The sequence below is a fragment of the Pseudochaenichthys georgianus genome, chromosome 9, assembly GCF_902827115.2.
Source record: "Pseudochaenichthys georgianus chromosome 9, fPseGeo1.2, whole genome shotgun sequence".
NCBI lineage: Eukaryota > Metazoa > Chordata > Actinopteri > Perciformes > Channichthyidae > Pseudochaenichthys > Pseudochaenichthys georgianus.
In genome coordinates, this window is record NC_047511.1 from 6699573 (window position 1) to 6719825 (window position 20253).

General features: G+C 41.3%; 1 protein-coding gene across 1 annotated transcript in view; it reads right to left on the reverse strand.

Moving 5' to 3' along the window:
* The window catches only part of LOC117452066 (protein Niban 2-like), a 64050-nt gene that overhangs the window by 18677 nt on the left and 25120 nt on the right, over window positions 1-20253 (reverse strand). Inside the window, exons 2-4 of the mRNA XM_034090513.2 lie at window positions 19913-20043; window positions 15384-15512; window positions 15203-15311 (exon numbers count right to left, since the gene is read on the reverse strand). Coding sequence (XP_033946404.1) covers window positions 15203-15311; window positions 15384-15512; window positions 19913-20043 — 369 coding nt within the window. The remainder of the gene's footprint in view (window positions 1-15202; window positions 15312-15383; window positions 15513-19912; window positions 20044-20253) is intronic.

Sequence of the window (20253 nt, forward strand, 5' to 3'; positions counted from 1 at the left end):
AATTATGAGGGAAATCAAGTTAAATATAGATTGTGCGGCCCTCACCCCCTTGTTCCCCAGGTTTGAAAAATATGAAACCAAGCACAGAGGCCCTTTGGATGCCCTTATAGTAGATTCAACATTACAAAGTACTCTTCAGAGCAACCTAAACGTTTAGCCTCAAGGGGACATTTCTCTCTCATTGAGTAAAGTGACGAAGCCAGGTTAGCCTTAAGCATTCATTATCTTCAATGAATAACAGTTATAAGCTTATTGGTTTTTTTACCTGCATGTTTGCTTAAGGTAGGATGAGGGAAGGTTCTGTGAAAATAAGGCCTTACCTTGCCCTTATGTTGTGAGGGGAAAACAACGTTTAAATCCCAAACATTATTCTAAATTAAAAAACACAACTTTAGTGAAGTTTTCATCACAGCAATAAATGACATTGAGTTGGAGTCCAACTGTGTGCTTAAAAAAGGTTGCTTAAAATAAAGATGCCGTTTCAGGGTGTGAGCAGCCTCTGGCAGGTTGAAACACAGCCAGCATGCTCTCATGTTTAGAGGATTAAAGATGCCACACAGCTGGCAGACACATCACAGTGATCACATACTGAATACATCTACAGTTTAAGGAATATATAACATTGTAATGTTTGAATGGAATAGCCATTCATAATAACAGTCCAAACATAAGGAACAGGACATCTTCAAGGGGCTGCTGCCATCTTGTTTTTTTTCTATGTGATGAATCTTTACAGATGTTGCTGCAAGAAGTACGACACTGAAGTATGAAACCTAGGCTGAGGTCCAACACCCCTTTTTGCTAAGGAGGTTTCATAACGGAGTGAAATGACCCGGGGGTGACCGCCACCAGAAGAGATGTTTGTATTTTCAAAATGCTAATAAAAGGAGCTTCAATAGTTGCATAAAGACACATCCCTGAGAGCTTTATGATTCTATAAGCACTGCAGCCTCGCTTCCTAGCTGCTTATTCATTTTCCTTTCACATATTGTTTTGACCTCATTATGTTTACAAACAATATTAATGAAAGTGCTTCATTCGATTGGACTACCCCCTAATTAGTCATTCGGGACAAAAATGTCCACTTGCAAAAACGTTGATAAAAACATTATATTAAAATGTTTTTTCACCGCTTTTTTGGGTTCAATCTTTAAAGCAACTTCAGCTCCAATAAAAAAAAAAAAAATCAGGATTTTAACCCTTTAAATGCCCTAGAATAATTAAATCGCTGTTGTTTTTCATGATAAAAACAGCGAAAATGAGTTATTAGTGCGAATGCTGTTTACAGCATTCCACTATAGTTCTTCGAATCTTTAAAGGTCCCATGTTATGCTTTTCCGGTTATTACCCGTCCCCTTGTGTGTTATGAAGGTTTTTATGCATGCAAACGGTCTGCAGAGTCACAAACCCTCAAAGTACATCCTGTAGAGCAGCGGTGGGGAACCTTTTTCCTCTCAAGGGCCATTTCATTTTTTTCAACATCCTCCGAGGGCCGTACAAATTATTGACCTCTGCTTAAAAAAACAAAAATCACAGCCCATTCATTTGGCCTTTCTTTGATGCTGTGCAAAGAAAAAGCAACCTCTTAATTCAGATATTTTACCATGACTCACGCATGCACGGTTGTGGCATGACCACCAAAACAGAAAGATATGGGCACAAGATGTGTGCAAATGTATTTAGTTTCCTATCCATGTGAACATGATTTAAGTGGGGGGGGGACCTAATCTCCTCTAGGGGGGTCCGGGGGCATGCTCACCTGGGAAGATTTGTTTTTTAAATGTTGAAGTTAAAAGCATCAATCTGGTGCACTTTGAGAGCAACATTAAGAGATCTATGGAAACATCTCTCCACACGATATGAAACAGAACTGTAAGCAGATTTAATTTTTTTGTATGGACATTTTACAAATCACTCCCCTTTCAAACTGTATTCTTGTTTATTAATAACAACTTTTTTTTACTGTCATATAGTATTTTATACCCGTTTACTTTATTCTCTTGTTTTTTTATAACTAATGATCATATGATCATATGTGCCTTTACCTCACTGGTTGGAGAAAAAGCTTCTTATATTCGTTAGCATAGCTAGCTAACCAGATGCTAATAACAACAAAGTTATTGACTGTATGATCAGTATGACAGATCAACAGATCGCCACTGGGCTTTCAGCTAAAGACACAGCCACGCAAACACTGCGGCATGTGTACGGACTTATGGGTACTGCAATTTTTGGAAGTGCCAGAGTGACATTCTGGTGCTCTCCGTTAGAACTGCACCCTGTCAGACGAGACATATACCACATGATGAGACGTTAGGCTCGTGTTGTGTTCAAGGACCCTGACCAGGAAAAACAGACACTCGCTTGTTTAATTTGTTTGCGGTCTAGATTTCTTTAATTTTTTTCCTTTTTCCGGTGTTTATAAATTACCTCGAGGGCCGTACCAAATGGTCTCGCGGGCCGTATACGGCCCGGGGGCCGGAGGTTCCCCACCCCTGCTGTAGAGAGTAAAACTCTAACACAGAAAAGACTTCCCCAAAACGCCTCGTTGGAGATTTCTCACTTTCCAATGTTTTCTTCCTGGGTATCGCGACGTAGGGATACCCAGTAGCCACGCCCAGAGCTATGGCTGCACCCTCTGCCAGCCGAACATACTGTTGGAAGCTCAAGTTCAGTTCAAAACTGTATCCAGTCATGCCAACGAGGGTCTGTTTCCTGTCTTGTGAGGGGAAATCTTCAATGTATGCCTTACCGAGGGCAGAACCACGACGAAGTCAGCGGTTGACATTTCTTGTTAACACTGTTCCTTCAGATGTTCGAGCCTGTATTGCACTGTGTGCGCAGCATTTCACGGACCAAAGCTTCGCAAACATTGCAGCGATTCATGCCGACCGTGGTGAATTTAGTTTTAGGTTGGATATTCGACGGACATTTGCGGACCCGCCAGCAGCGTCAGTTTCCCCAGCTGCTGGCTGTATTACGACGGGGGTTGCGTTCCAATAGTCCATTTAGCTTAGGAACCTTCCTAACCAAGTGAAATGACCCGGAAGTCCCTCAGTGGCAGCCATGATAAGTGCCGTTCCAATTCTCTAAATGAAAGGAAAGGAGGTTTCAAACTTCCTTTATAACCTCCTTTAGCTTAGGAACCACTGGACCTCCCTTACCGAAAGGAGAGGAGAAAATGCTGCCCCACAATGCATTGCAGCCGCAGCATTTGCCGTCACTCAACAGTCGGCCGTTCACGGAAACAACCGATTATGACATCATGAAAGTTACGGTGCTTATTAAGTATTATAAAACGTATGTGGTAAGTTGCCAAAGTGCTTTTTTCTGAACGTTCATCAGTATTATAATCAAAAAGAGAAATATGAACGTTAGTTTTTACTGAAATTATCAAATAAAGTCAACATTTCTCAGTCTTTACTGAGCTGTGTGGAGTTTGTTCAACTTTTAAAAGATGTTTGAATGGTGATATACACAGTGATAGATGTTAAGGACTAACGTTTATAATAAATACATTTGTATTGATTTTAAGATATTGTCATAGTTCATACAATCATACGTATTGGGATCATTTGTATTAATGTGGACCGGAGGGAGAGGGTGACGAGCATAAGTTTCACTTTCCTTTTTTATTTCAATTCCAACTTTGGTCATGAAGAATATGTTTCTCTGTTGTCCACGTTCATAAAGCAAAGCAGCAGCATCAGAGCACGGTGCAGAGTCTCTAGATGAGTTCACAGCAGTCCCTCGTTCTTATTGAACATCCATGTTGTAGTCCGCTGTATAGAAAACTGTAGTTTCCATAGTTTCCCCACAGCAGCAGACGCACATGCATGACGTCCCCTGGCGCATCATAAACACGTCGGATAGTGAAAGTGCATTCGGATTCTCTAAAGTACCGCAGTCTCTTCTCCTAAGTAGGGTTGGGTACCGAGAGGTACCGAGTTCCAACATTTCGATTCCAACGGCATCATTTAGAAATGTGAATTTCGGTTCCGCTTTTCGATGCCTGAGGAAATGTTTCTCGCCGCTCTCCGTAGCCTACTGTATGACTGCGGCGAGGCGGGAAATGTAGCGTTGTACCTACACTTCCTACAGTGTAACCTGAGACCAGGGCCGGCCCGTCTCACTGGCGTTATAGATGTTCGTCTAGGGCGCCAGATCTGTGGAGGCGCTGCGCTGACAGCTCTAGGAGGGAAAACAAATGTTTTGACCGTTGGTGCTCATCCTAATTTTCGGCCTTGATGCAACAACATTCATAATTAAGTAAATGTAACACCCTTTTCATCCCGGTTACACGTTTCATTTGCCCTGTACGATGGGCGCTGCAAGTGATGAAAATGGGGGATGTTGGTTTATCTGGCTCCCGCAGCTCACAGCCAAAGTGCGAGTGAGCGAGGGAGAAAGGGAGGGTGCACTGGAACCGGCGTTGTTGTTATTAGCATCTGGTGCTAGCTGCTCTGACGGAAGAAGAATATGTTTCTACAATGATGTGGAGGGAGAGTCCTCTCCAGTCAGACGGAGGCTGATAACTACAGCTCAGTGAGGTAAAGGACTCTTGAGTGTTTAGATAGTTCACTTTAGTCTAAGTTATCTCAGTGGGTCTCAAACGTTTTGATCACAATTTATGTAAACACATATTTCCAAGGCACTCCTTTATAATTATTGGGATAAAACAGGTTTGAAATCATTCCAATGTATAGGCTACTATTGGACAGTAACATATCGTTTTAAACTGGAGATAAAAAAATGCATAAATAAAATAGTAAAATAAGAAATGAATGAACAACAAACATAAAATACGTTACATGTATTTGTTATTGGCTATGGGTTATTGGTTATGTTCACATACTTATTTAATTATTCAAATGTAAACCGATCTTTTTCATATGGGTGTTTATGTACCCCCTAGATCTAGTCTCTAGTAATTCTGCTTAAAGTACATCAGATTGAAGCATTTTGCTTTAAAATGTTCAAACATGTCTTCCTGGTATGCCTGAGAAGGCAGATATGCTTGTTTTTCTCAACAAGAACTTAATCTTTTTTTTTACCCTGCCCCTCAAAGAATCGGAATTGAGAAATATATTAATATTTTGATGGAAAAATGAGCCTATTTCTTCAATACCTTCCAGGTCATGTGACCGATTCGCTCAAAATCAATGTTGGGTTAGGGTTATGAAAATACACAAGAAGAGGAACAATTTCCAAAGCCTTAACCAGTGGTGTCAGCAATTATTATTACACTATGTTAAGACAGACACCAGTAGAGGAAATAATGGCTGGTAACATAAGCAGAAGCCTCACCAAAGACGTGTTAAAGAAAATATCCTCTGAAGTGAAGAAAAGTGCAAGGCTCCACGATGACATGATGCTTGAACTCATGTTGACTCAAAAAATAATCAAAGAGAGCAGCAGTCATGCATCATCAAAAGGCTATCTTCAGCACCTACAAATTGATCCGTTTGCTGTACATTTATACACAGATGCTGGAATAAAGATATTGACTGAGCACTTGAAAAAGCCAACACCTACGACTCTCTACCTTGATGCTACAGGCAGCGTGATACAGAACATTCCTGATCAAAATAAGCGGCTCTTGTATTATGCTTTGGTTTTGTTTTGCCTGGAATGGGTAAGGATAAGCCTCCCTTGCCTGTCACAGAACTGGTCACCAACAGCCATTCCATTCCATCTATTTCCCATTGGCTCATGGAATTTAAAAGAAAGTTGTCTTACATAACAAAAAGAAAGATAGCACAGGTTGAGACAGATTATAGTTGGGCTCTGATAAACAGTGTGCTTCTGTCTTTTAACCTCTTAAGCCCGAAGGTCCCCCCAGTGGACCCCTCCCACCTTTTTTTTACGAGACTATGTCTCAGGGCTTCTTAACATTTATGAAACTATTAATGTTTCATACCCTTTAAAAAGGTAAGAAACTCCGCTAACTGACAATAAGAACAATTGTTAGCTAAAAAAAACACAAGAGTAATACCAAGCCTTTGAATTAGCATTGAGCGAAAAAATGCTAACTAATGCTAACGCTTTACACAGAACTCACGGTAGAAATGCCCTTATTACTATCTTAACTGCACAAACAAGATATACGATTTAAAGCTGAGACTCCACAGATTCCACACATGTAATGTCATCACTGTACGACCTCGAATTCCTGGAGCTATCAGCCAGAAAAGAGAAAGAAAACAATATCCGGTTTCAAAAATATTACAATAATTACATCTTACCTTTTTTGATTTGTGATCAAAAGTTGTGTTCAACGGAATAAAAACGCCGCTCAAGGTTAATCCAATGTCTTTGTGTCACGTAGAATTTTTTACTGATAATCCATCATCATATTTATGGCAATATACTGGGTATAAAGTTTTGCCGCCCAGGCTTGTACTTTCAGATATGTTTAGTTTGCTTCTCTATTACGTCCGCAATGGTAATATTTACGTGGATTTGGGAACTGCCCATCGATTCTATTGGATGTAATGGTTAAGAAAAAGGTGTAAATCACCCAAATCGACCAATGGGTTCCAGAGATATGGTACTGCGTAAAGTATAAAGAATGCCAGCCAGCTTAAGTACATTACGCAGGAGACTTTACTTATTGTTTACTACGTAAGGAAGAAGGAATTGCAGGACCCAGAGCGCATGGAGCACAGAGCGGACAGCAGATAACGGAATTGCAGTTGTATTGCTTATAGATTATCAGAACATTTCAAAGGGGACACAGCCACATTGGATATTAACCTATGGATTAACTACATCATCGTTTTTATCGTTTTAATGCCATTGAAGACCAGTTTATACCAGACAAAGAGGAAGGTGAGCCATGTTAGCCTAGCGCATTAGCGCTAGCGCCACTTGTTTTGATGTACGTTTTTGTTGATAACGTCGCGAGTTTGTATCTTTCAGTGTTGAAGTGGGCACCGTTAGATTCTGTGTCTTTACGATCATAAACGATGTGTTGGATGTGCAGCTAGGATAAGTAATAAGGGAGCTAGGAGTGATTTTCGGTGCAGTAATAGGTTAGCATTTTTCGCTCGGGGCTAATTCAGAGGCTCAGAGGATAACAGAGTAGGACTGTTTTTTGTTTTTTGTTTTTCACAACAGTTGTATTTGGATGGAATGAATACCTATAGTGATAATTCAAAGTAATACAATGATTTTTACAGTGAAAAAGTTCAAATGGAACTGATGGTTCCCAAATTACCCAGGGGAACCTGGGTAATTAATCTCTAAAAAGGTCAAATTTCACTTGTTTTGCATCAATCTTGATACAGGGTACTTATTATATGTTATAGTTTGGATTCCTAAAGCTTTTAGTCTACTAGCCCATCATTCAAGGGTGGTTTTCACTAGAAGTAATGGTTTTATTGAGGCGGACATTAGAATGTACATGTTTTTACTGTGTTCCATCTGAATTTACTTTAAAATAAAAACATCTATATTGATTCTGACACTTCTACATCTAACTCACAGATGTAACCTTGCTTTGAGTGAAAAGATTATTAATTTACCCATTTTAGAAGTGAAGATATAGTCTTTGTTGTGTTAGTGGCATTTTCAAGCCTGAAACCTGAAAAACAGGCTCAGGGCTTAAGAGGTTAACAGGGAAAATATGTCAGTGTACCTTGACAGAGCATTTGAGATAGTGTCTGGACAAACTGAACTGATTCCTAACTTCACTGTGCTGCATCTGTGCTCTGCTCATATCATGAAGGCTGCGGCACAAGGAATATGCAACATTCTGTTTTGAGTACATCCTGAACTGCACAAGTATGCAAGAAGACCTTGATGTTTTTTATCATATGCGTGTGCTTTTTGATGCAGAGGAGTACACTCATTCGGTGAAACAGAGCAAAATGTACCTCGACGAGTGCATTTTGCAAACTCGGGACTTGAAACTGGAGGAAAGTGGACATGTGGAGAAGGAGGAAGAGAGGAGAGGAGGAAAGCAAAATGGAAACAAATGCTCATAGCATTATTGGAAAGTCCCCTTTTACACAAGCTTTTCAAGTCAGACGGGACCAAGCAGAGGGTGACATTCTCTCTGACGATGCTGGTCATGTAAAAAACCACTACCTCTGTCCTGGTGTCATTGATGCACTGTTAAAAAACTACATGGGGATCTTCCCATTGTGGAGTGGTTTGTTGCTTGGGGATCTGTCGCGACATAGAAAAGGTACCTCTAAAAAAGATGGAAGTCATAAAACCAGGGATACCAACTGCCATGTTGAGCTCTGGTTTGGGTTGGTCAAACCCTCCATCCTTTTTTTAAAAAAAGTACCTGAGACCAGCTGAGTTTGTCTCTAAAAAATGTATGCCTCAATACAAGGAAGATATATAGAGCACATTGAGCAACACAATCTGCCAATGCATATTCTGGACAAAAACTTTGGACATCCTAGCAGGCCAGATGATGACCATGAGGAACAGTGGAACAAGCGGGAAAGTTCTGCTGGTCACATCAAGTCCAAGTACTTCAATCCACCAAAAAACACTACCCAACCCCAAGAGCCCACCTGCCACAAAGGTGAAGAAAAGAAAAGTGGACCAACAGGAAAAAGACGCACAGTGAAATGTGAGTTTCTCCAAGACTTACTATTCAAAGTGTGCAAATTGTTCTCCAGCATTTTAATTGTAACAATGGAATAAGTAAATATTGTCAGAAAGTAAAGGATGGACTAAATTGGTAAAGAGTGAGGTGAAGGACAAAGGACATGAAGTATATCCCAAGATTATTAGGTGCATGTTGTAGGGGGAGAATATGAAGATGAAAAATGTAAATACAGCTTACAAACTTATAACAGAAACTATATTTCCAAATCAGACTTTAACTGCAATTACAGTTTCTGTTCCTGAGCAGCCTGTTTAATGTCATTTAGTGAAAACTCTAAAAGGGACTGAGGTTAAATGCATAAATGTGAGTGATAAAATGCAATAAAAAAAGAGGTGTCCTATGTAGCCAGTGTAGTTATTTGACCCAACATTGATTTTGAGTGAATCGGTCACATGACCTGGAAGGTATTGAAGAAATAAGCTCATTTTTCCATCAAAATATTAATATAAAATATTTAGAATGTTCAAATGCAATAAAAATAGGTGTGTCCTATTCAGCCAGTGTAGTTCTTTGACCCAGCATTGATGTTGAGTCATTAGGTTACATGACCTGGAAGGTATTGAAGAAATAAGCAAATGTTTCCATCAAAAATATTAATAAAACGTATTTAAAGTATTAAAATGCAATAAAAAGAGGTGTGTTCAGTAAATGTATGCTCTAGAGTGAATTTGCTTCACATTCACACGATCGAGAAGCTGTCGATTTATTAAAAAGAACATTTTTCTTGTCTAATTGTAAAAGTAATTTGTTGATGGTCCCCAAGTGAAAAGCCTCGTTTCACGGAGAAGATCTCCCCGTTAAACTGACGCTGCTGGCGGGTCCGCAAATGTCCGTCGAATATTCAACCTAAAACTAAATTCACCGCGGTTTCATGTCGGATATGCACAGCGTAGGACAGTGGTTCCCAAACTTAAGTAAAAACTTAAGTAAAAATTTCAAGGCACACCTATTGTGCAAAAATAGCCCTTATAACACGTGTTATCACTCATATCATGTCAAATATCTGTAAATGTGCATAATTATTTACTAATGCCAAATAAAATGTGACAAAGACAACTATATTACTCTATATTTAATAATATTTATTAACGAAATATTTCAGAAATTAATTTGAAACTGTATCAAATTAGGCTTCATCAAAGCAGCAACACACTCATTTAAACCAGACGGGTCACAACATTAAAAACGAGGCAAAGGAAACTCAGCAGAAATTCAGTACAGAGAACTGTCAATGCAAGGAAGCTGCATTGTCCATGGTCCTGAACTACAAATTATAAATGGAACATTTCAGCAATCAGCATTGAAACCTGTGCTATTGTAAATATTTTTGCCGACTTACAAATTAGTGAGATACATGTGCCTGTCGGGGCGCGCAGAATTTTGTAATCCTTGGTGGCACTGAGGAGAGGGCCACTCGCAAGTCCTGTTCAACAGAGAGCTGTGACCTCCTGTTGTTCTTCTTCATGTAAACTAGAGTAGAGAACGCCAACTCCAGAGATGGGGTCGTTACTAAAAAAAATGTAATATATTACATATTACTTTAAAAAAAACAAGTACTATATTACACTACTCCGTTACTATCTATCTACATAAAGTAACTCGTTACTTTACTCGCCAAGCAAGTACGAACTGCGCATGCGTGAGTGGCAATAACTTTCCTTACCAGCAGGCGGCGGTAGTGTGTATTTGTCATTCAAAACAGGCAACAACCGGAAGACAGAGAAGAAGAACTACGTGATATAAACAAAACAACAAATAGCGTGTGCGGTTGCTTCACCTTAGCATGTGTTCTTTGCAGGTGCTTGTTGAGGTTTGACGTGGTGTTTCCAGCAGTGGATAACAGCTTCTGGCCTGGACACAGTTTGCACCTCACCGTCACATTCCTGTCTATTCCTCGGACGAACTCAAAAATAATGGGCATACCTCCACCCCTCGAAAGTTATCGCTGACTCAGCCATGTTTATGCAGCACTGCACGTGGAGATGTGGACGCGCAAGTCGCGCAGATTACGTACATATAAACCTACAGAGTACTGATATAGTAAATAAAAAAAATATTATTTCTGTGTAGTTGTATATTGCAATAATAACGTATGGCACACCTGGACTTGCGCCTCGAGGCACACCCGGACTTGCGCCTCGAGGCACACCCGGACTTGCGCCTCGAGGCACACCCGGACTTGCGCCTCGAGGCACACCCGGACTTGCGCCTCGAGGCACACCCGGACTTGCGCCTCGAGGCACACCCGGACTTGCGCCTCGCGGCACACCCGGACTTGCGCCTCGAGGCACACCCGGGACTTGCGCCTCGAGGCACACCCGGACTTGCCTCGCGGCACACCCGGACTTGCGTAGTACGGCAAAGTACTTGGTGTGAAAGCGGCTATTGGGAGGAACCTTCAAATCCTCTTTTACCTACAGCTTAGCCGATCTCCATTTAGAAAACACGCATTTTTAAAGGGTTTTCGCCTGCCGTCTGTAGACTTGTCGAAGCATTAATTCATGGTTTTTACTAACCGGTATCAGTATGTTGTTACTTCGGCATCATTTTGAAACGTTTATTACAATTAAATCACGGTCAAATATGTTCATCTTGTTGTAGTTGTAGCCCCCTTGCCAGCGATTCTCTCTCTAGTTTAGCATACTCAGCCCGACTCAGCCTGGTTGTTGGCCCGGAAAGAACCTCGATTTTATGGGGCCAGAAAAACTGTGAAATAGTACCCGCTAGACCAGACCTGGGCATTGTACGGCCCGCAGGATGATTCTGACCGGCCCGCGAAAGATTACATGATAATTAGAAAATAAAACATATTTTCTAATTATCTTATGGGTGGACTAAAACCGCATTGTTTTTATTTTGAAGCCCATTTATTCTCAGTGCACGCAATCGTACACGTCAACTGTGCACGTGAAATGCGTGTCTACCTTCCTTGTCACGCCTGAAAAATGCGAAAATGTCGGCTCATGCCAAAAAGAGGAAAGTGGATGCCGAAAGCAGAACTTTCAAACAAATATGGACTACTAATTTTTTCTTTACTGAAGTCAAGGGTAAACCTGTGTGTTTGGTTTGTGGGGAGCATGTCGCCGTGTTTAAAGAGTACAATTTGAAACGGCATTACGAGACGAAACATGCCGCGAAATACAAAAACTTGACTGATGCCGAACCAGCGCGGACATCAACGGATTTACTAGCAAAGCTAGAAAAACAACAAGGCTGTTTTACAAAGCTGCATGCAGACAGAGATGCAGCGACCAGAACCAGCTTTGTGATAGCCCACAAAATCGCCCAGAACAGTAAGCCATTCTCGGAGGGGGAGTTTGTGAAAGAGTGCATGGTCGAGTCTGCAGCACTGCTATGCCCAGAGAAAAAAGAAGCGTTTGAAAAAAGAAGCGTTTGAAAACATCGCGCTGCGATCTGGAGTTTCAGCTGCAAAGTGAAGTGGGAAGCTTCGACTTTTTTTCTTTGGCTTTGGATGAGAGCTGTGACGTCCGTGACACAGCCCAGCTGCTCATATTTATCCGGGGGATAACGCGCGACTTCAAGCTTACGGAGGAGCCGATAGCAATGCGGCCAATGAAAGGAACCACAACGGGGAGTGATCTGTTCACCGAGGTAAACGCATGCATGGACAAACTGGGACTCGAATGGGACAGACTGGCAGGTGTCACTACGGATGGATGTCTGAATTTGACAGGGAAAAATGTTGGGCTTTTGAAAAGAATGCAAGATAAAGTGAGTGAACTCAACGCAGAGCAGAAATTGGTGTTTATACATTGTATTATTCATCAGCAAGCGTTGTGCAAGTCAGTGCTAAAACTTAGCCATGTGGTTGATGTTGTTACTACAACAGTTAATTTCATCAGAGCGCGAGCATTAAATCACAGGCAGCGAACATGGTGATGTCAGATACCACACAGCTGTCAGATGGCTCAGCCTGGGCAAAGTGCTAAAAAGGTTTTGGGTTCTGAAATCAGAGATAAAAGAGTTTTGTGAGATGAAAGGCAAAACCATCCCAGAGCTGTCTGATAAGGACTGGATGGCAGATTTAACATGTGCTGTTGATGTGACTGCAATGATGAATGCACTGAACACACAACTGCAGGGCAAGGGCCTTGTTGCTCATGAAATGCAGAGCCATGTGAAAGCCTTCATGACAACGTTGCAATTAATTTCAAGGCAACTAGGCAGCAACAATCTGGAACACATGAAAACCCTGAAAGAAGTCAAACCATCAGCTGATCACCGGCACAGGTACTCCTCCATGTTAGGAGCACTGCATGATGAATTTAAGGCGTTTTCAAGATTTCAAAAAGGTTGAGGATGAAGTGCAGCTGGTTTCCTCTCCCTTTACCTGCAGTGTTGATAGTGCACCCACTGAGGTTCAGCTTGAACTCATTGACCTGCAGTCTGATTCACTACTGAAAGAGCACTTTAAGTCAGCATCACTGCTAGAGTTCTACTCTGCTCTCAAGGAGGAGAACTTTCCAAACATGAGGAGACATGCTCAGAAGATGTTGGTTCTCTTTGCATCCACCTACACATGTGAACAGACATTCTCAGTCATGAAGTTTACCAAATCCAGGTACAGATCCTCTCTCACTGATGAACATCTGTCAGCTGTGCTTCGCATCTCCACCTCAGACATTCAACCTGCCTTTGATGGACTTGTTAAAGCTCAACAGAGACTGGATTTCTCACACTGAATGAAAAAATAGAACTGAAGAACACTAAAATGTGGGAATATAACAAGTGAAATGGGACACTTGATCTTTTTTTTTTTTTTTTGCACAGTTCTGAAAACATTAAATGTTTAATATAGGCATGTAAAGTCAAAAAGGCTACACAACTGGGACACTTTTCTTTACACAGTTACACAGTTCAGTGACATGTCTTGTTTATTTTGGCTACAAAGATGATGTGATGTCTTTAGAAAGCTAAGAAAATCCTTGTTTCAATAGTATATGAAACTCAAAATGCCCTTTGTTATTAATGTGACTGAAAATGAGTCAAATGTTTCACATTTTTTGTTTATCATTTTGGAAATTCTATTTGAATAAATGATATTTTTGAAAGCTAACCTCACCTTTTAATTGCCAAATAATAACATACACTCTTACCAGCGGTCAAAACAATGCCATTTACTGCTTTTTATATAGAAATAAAATGTATATTATGCATAATTGAGTTCGGCATTTTGGCCCGGCCCTCCAAAATATTTTCAGTTGCTCATTTGGCCCCCTGGGAAATATAATTGCCCACCCCTGCGCTAGACGGAACTACGCCAAGTGGAAACGCAACCAAAAACGGGCCGGGCACGGCACGCTTAAAGCGAGCTCCGCGCTGTAGTGGAAATGCGCCATTAGAGTGTAGAGGGTCTTAAAAATCTTTAAAACTGGCCCAATAGTGATCTGATTGACGAAAGGTCCACCTTGCTCCCATTAGACTCCCATGTTAAAACATTTCGGATCTTTCTTCAGAACAGAGAGAAGTAAACTTTAGACAAACTGCTCCCATCTCCACATTTGACACACAAAACATATAGCAGTTCATTGGGGTTCCCTGATGCTCACGGTCTGGTCATCTTTTTTTATATGAGCCATAGTTTTTGAACAGGTGGCAAAATTGTCAGATATCATTCTGGACTCAGTGCTGCAGTTGGTTACCATGGTGTTGCTGGGCAGATTGGACACACACACACCTTTTTCCCTCCAAAATAAACCCCTGACATTACAAAATGCATGAGTATATACCGGTATGGCTGAGAGATCAAAAGATGTGGTTATAATGAGAGTGAATGGGACATTTGTCCGTGAGGGGCCAATTAGGGATTTTTTTTAGAGATCCGATTCTGTGCAAAAACTATTAATGCACCAAAATCAATGTAGCTAATCTTTGAAATATCCAAGACTGTGATAAAAAAAAAAAGAACTTGACCCCTCCAACATTTATTATATGGAAAATAACTCTTTTTGAGCACATTTTTCTTAAAAAACACGACATGTTTTCAAACTGGCAGTTAAAGGATTAAAATCCTGAAAATAATAAAAATGTTGGTATTTTTACTAGGGCTGAAGTTGCTTTAAAGATTGAACCCAAAAAAGTTGAGAAAAAAACATTTTAATATAATGTTTTTATCAGTTTTTGGCAGTGGACATTTTTATCCCGAATGATCGATTAGGGTAGTCGATTTTTTTACACAGTAAATAATAGACCCATTTAAAAAATTGAAAATTCCAAAATATATCGAGAAAATAGCCGTGTTACAAAAAAATCATGCCATTTGCAGTAACACAACCAAAGTTATTGCCAAATGAAATGGGAACAATTAGTGATACCGGAGGATTAGGAAATATACAGGCCATCACTTTTTTGTTGGCAGCCCTAGTATTATCAAATCCAAGTTATGAAGAATTAACACCTGGCAAATGCATAAACCAACACAAGGTGATAATGCGTCTGTTGAATACATATGAAAACTGTTTGTTTATTCTAACCTGAAATAGAAAAACATCTCAATAAAATGATCATCATAACATGTCTCCTCTGTCCCCCGACCCCTCACCCTCCTCTCACCAGGCAGGCTGCTGCTGCTGAACAGATCCAGGTACTGCTCCATGGAGGTCAGCACTTTGTAGCCGGCACAGTTGATGGTTCCTTTGGGGTGGAGGTGTCTGTCGTGGGCCTGGGCAGAATAGTTAACATGTTAGAAAGTGAGTCAAAGAAGAATAATGTAAACCAGATTTGAGAGACTCACTGCTTTGCTGTCATAATAGTTGAGGTTGTAGGAGTCTGGAACAAAGACGAAGCGGTTCCTCCATTTCTTGTTCTCCTCCAGATAGTGAAAGAGCGAGCCAGAGAAAATGGATTTGTTTTCCAAAGGAATCTGTGAATGACCACAAACCTTATAGAAGCAAACATATTTTCATGACAGTTAACTGCACAGGAGGAGGCCTTCGGAGCTTTTGTTATTGCCAGAGAAGCAGGAAAAAGACAGTGTTTATATTTTATAGAAATACACTTCGAAAATGTGCCATTAGAAGTGGTTTCTTAATCCCCAAACTAATAATGTTTTCCTCAAGCAAGATGACTGCATTTCTCACTACACTCGTATGTATTATCTTTTCAATTTACACACGGCATCTATTGCACGTCTGTCCGTCCTGGGAGAGGGATCCCTCCTCTGTTGCTCTCCCTGAGGTTTCTCCCATTTTTCCCTTTAAACTGGGTTTTCTTTGGAAGTTTTTCCTTGTACGATGTGAGGGTCTTAGGACAGAGGGTGTCGTATTGTCATACTGATATTCTGTACACACTGTGAAGACCACTGAGACAAATGTAACATTTGTGATATTGGGCTATATAAATAAACATTGATTGATTGATTGATTGACTCGTAGGACATAATCAGTCTCCAGACAGTAAAAAGCAGACAAAGATATAAAGGGGACCTATCATGCAAAATGCACTTTTTGATGTATTATATATATAATATGTGTCCCCGGTGTGTCAGGGAACTCACGCAGCGTTAGAAAATAAAACCCTCTCTTTTCCTCCGTACCCAAATCTCTAAAAACGGGGAACAACGGAGCTGATCCAGATTTGCGGCCGATATGACGTAATATCGGCGGACCCACGGCACTATCAGAAAGTTGCTATCAGAAACAATGCCCGACTGTTTTGGACATAATATGGTCGGTGTTTACATTAGCATCGCTAACACTCAGAGCTAACCTGTATTGGAGAGCATGTGTGTGAAGAAGCAGGAAATACAAAGGAACTCACCTTGTCGTATAACCGGCAAGAGAGAAAGCCTTTGAGCTCCATACTGTTTCAGAAATAATCCTTGATCTAATAATCCTTGCGTTTCATCACCGCAGCATTTTAGACAGTATCTGCCTGGTCCAGCATAAGCTCCGCCCCCACTTATTTTTTTCAGTTAACAAAAAAAAAGGAGCTTTTTAAAAAAATATTGTATTTAGCCTTTATTTATACAGGTGACAATCTCATTGAGACACAGGGTCTCATTCTCAAGATAAACCTGTTTATACCCAGAATCAGCACTTTTGTAACAGGAAGAGAAATAGAGGGACATGAGGCTAGAATGGGTGATCCGTTTGGTTTTTTGACCAAAACACTTCATAGATATGTTTTTTATATATTGCCTAAAAATAGCACGATAGATGATCTTTAACATTGTATGTAACTTTTTTTCAATAACATATTAAAGTCTCCCAGTCCGTGACTTTTCCTGAAAGTGTGTTATGTAGCACCCTCTGTTGTTAACAATTGTCAATATGAAGTCCGATTGAAAAAATCACCAATTTTTTTTCCCATTTATACCCATATCCGCCAGCGGGTAAAATTTACCTCATAGAAAATACAGCGTAAACATGACGTGTTGCTATAGCAACGCCTTTTGTCTACTGCGGTTCCTTATAGATAGAGAGATGGATAGATTGAGAGAGAGATAGATGTATTGATAGATGGATAGAGATAGACAGACAGACAGTTATAGATAGTGTAACATCTTGGAGAATACAAGATCTTGGATGACTGAGCTCACGTTGAGGATGTAATGCATGTGTGCAGGTTACGTGCCAGTTGAATAAAGATGGACACTCAGAATGAGAGAAGTAGTCCGCGTCGTCTGTTTATGTAGACAATTATATGTCCATAGAACAGAACATTACAGATAGATCGATAGATAGTTATAGATAGAGAGAGATAGAGAGAGATTTGTACCTAAACAAAACACAAGTCTAACACCAAGCGTTTAAATCAGCACTGGTAGCGATATTTTATACTTCATGCCATCTACACAAACGATATCATATGAAAAGCTGAGAGTCCACAGATTCTATTGGTATAAGTTTCATCCCTGTGTGATCAAAACTCACTGTTCTGTATGATAAATAAAAGAACATTGTACCTTGAAAATCAATAGCGGGTACATTTGACCCGTTGGCGGTTTTAGGTATACCGCGACCTCTGGCGGTTCTCGTGTTGAGTTAAGCCAGTGGTTCTCAAAGTGGGGGGCGCAGAGGCATGACGGGGGGGGGGGGGGGGGGGGGGGGGGCGCAAGAGACCAGGGGGAAAATGGTTAATAAAAAAAATATATATATATTTTGAAAAATTATTGATTGAAAATAATATGATACAGTACAGTACTATTACGTCTGGGTCTCTGTTGCCCCTTTCACACCAGCGCCTTTTCAGCTCCGGCTCGGAGCTAGAGCCTGAAAAGCGCTGGGTTTTCCAGTTCACACCGGAGCTGCGCCGGCTCTTATCTCCGGAATCCGCTTCATTTCCAGCTCCAAAAAATTGTCGGTCCAGAGGCAAGAGCTTTGGAGCTAAGAGGTGACGTCGCTTACGTCTCTCTTACGTCGAGGCGTGCAGGAAACTAAACCCACCTCCCATGGGTCGACTGTTATGCCTGCCTACAAGCAGTAGTGCCTATAAACACACTTTATAAAGTCAGGCAACACTAACCAGGCTTCGTATGATTCTGTTTATTTGTACCTTACTTTGACCATCCGTTCACTGTTATCGATCATTGTGGAGAGAGGCAGACGTGTTGTTTTGTATTATTGCAGCTATCGGATGCAAGTAGTCAGTTTAGCTTCGGTTGCTATGCTAACATCACCCGTTTTATACCAGAGAAACTTTCATAACAGCGTTGTGATACCAAACAGTGTCAATTCGGACTGACACACATTCACTTAGGCTAAGGGGAACTGGGGATATGCATCAGCTGCTTGTGTGAGTCGGACAGTGAATACTTTAGAGCGGCCGCTGCAGTGTGAGCTAACCGGGAGCTAACGGGAGAATAAACTCCTGTGGAAGAGCAGCACTGCAGCGGTCGGTAAATGCTGCAGAAACACATTAATAAACAATGAACCACGGCACTCTGGAGCAAAGTATAAGGTTGGAGAAGTCGTTATTCAATTTATTCTGGCTTCGTGTGATTAAAAGCAACACGATCATCGACCCGACGCAGTTGTTGTTGTTGTGAGCTGCCGTTGGGGGGCAAATCAGCGATGTAAACGGTGACGTCATGACGCAGCAAGGGCAGCTCTGGGGCGCAAGTGGGCGGTGTGCACAGAGCGGGAGCTGAAAAGGGAAACTGGAGCTGAACCAGAAAAGCTCCCGCTCTGAGCTAGAAACTGAAAAGCGCTGGTGTGAAAGCCGCATGTGTTTCATTAAAGCTTAGCTCTGTGTGTGTGTGGAATGAGCCATTTTGTGTGCGTGCGCGAGCGAGAGCGCACCGGTACCGGAGATTGTTGTTGTTAGCTTCTGGTGCTAGCGAGCTACGCTAACGGATATAAGGAGTTTTTTCAACAACAAAGTGGAGGAGAGTCCTCTTCTGTCAGACTGAGAGACTCAGTGAGCTAAAGGACTCTGTGTTATCTCAGTGGGTCTCAAACGTTTTGGTCACCATTAAAGTAAACAATTATTTCCGAGGCACACGTTTATATGATCATTATAAAAAAATATGGTGGTGTGTGGACCCCCCTATGTGAGGTCCACACACCACCTATAAAAATAGCACTTTACCTATAGTACACCTATATGCCGTGAGCTGATTATCGAGCCTTCATTGTAACACTGTCGCGGGTACATTGTGTATTTGCGTGGGGAGTTTTGCAGTAGAATATTCCACTGTATCGACCGGTACATTAATGGGAAACCCTAAATGTTTGAGCACCCTCTATGAAACGTCAAGCTACCACACAGCACCCCCAAAATAAATCTCTGGCGCCGCCACTGAGCCTAACTATTTGTGTTGGGGGGGTCCCGACTTTTTTTTTTCTCCAAAGGGGGGGGCCTGACAGAAAAAGAACCACCGAGTAAAGCTAAATGTTGAAACATGACTAAAACGCAAAAGCCCTACATGCAATTTCCCTTAAAAAAATGCCAAAATTATTCGAGTGTTATCCTCTCTGCAGGGATCACTGGCCTCACCACACCTACACTGATGGCTTCCACAAGTTCACCTGGAACTCCAAAACAGCAAGTATAGGAAGTCTGTTTGTCTCGCAAAGAGCTGGGCTGGTTAAAGTTAGACATTAACGGACGGTCTGGCAGCGTGCGGGATCTGGCACTGATTTAACTCAACCAGCTAATGTGACCAACACTGGCAGAATGAGTTGTGTGTTAATGAATTGCTGATGAACTTGTAAAGCTGTTGATGTGCTTTGGATGAAAAGTTAGGGAATATAAACATATGTAATACTATAGCGAGTGTGTGGAGGACATGGTCTTGCAGAGAGATGGAAGAGGTCTTACCTTGCGGTGTAGCAGCTGAGGTTGTGGGCCAGCTCCTCCTTCTATGTCAAAGCGAACTTTGTTGAAGAGAGCCACGGCATACTGCTGCTCATACAGACGGCCAAACTCCCCCATGACCTCCCTGGTCTGAGCTGAAACACACAGGCACAGATTTTAAATCACAGTACTGACAGTGTTCTAGAAAGGAGTACAAATTATTATTTTATAATTAACACAATAATTGTGGAAGTGTTTGCACTCGGTAATGCCCATTGGCTTGACATTGTGTCTCAAAGAATGAGCATTACAGTTTCAGGGTTTGCTTACATGGCTAAATGGTAAACTTTGTCAACACTCATCTT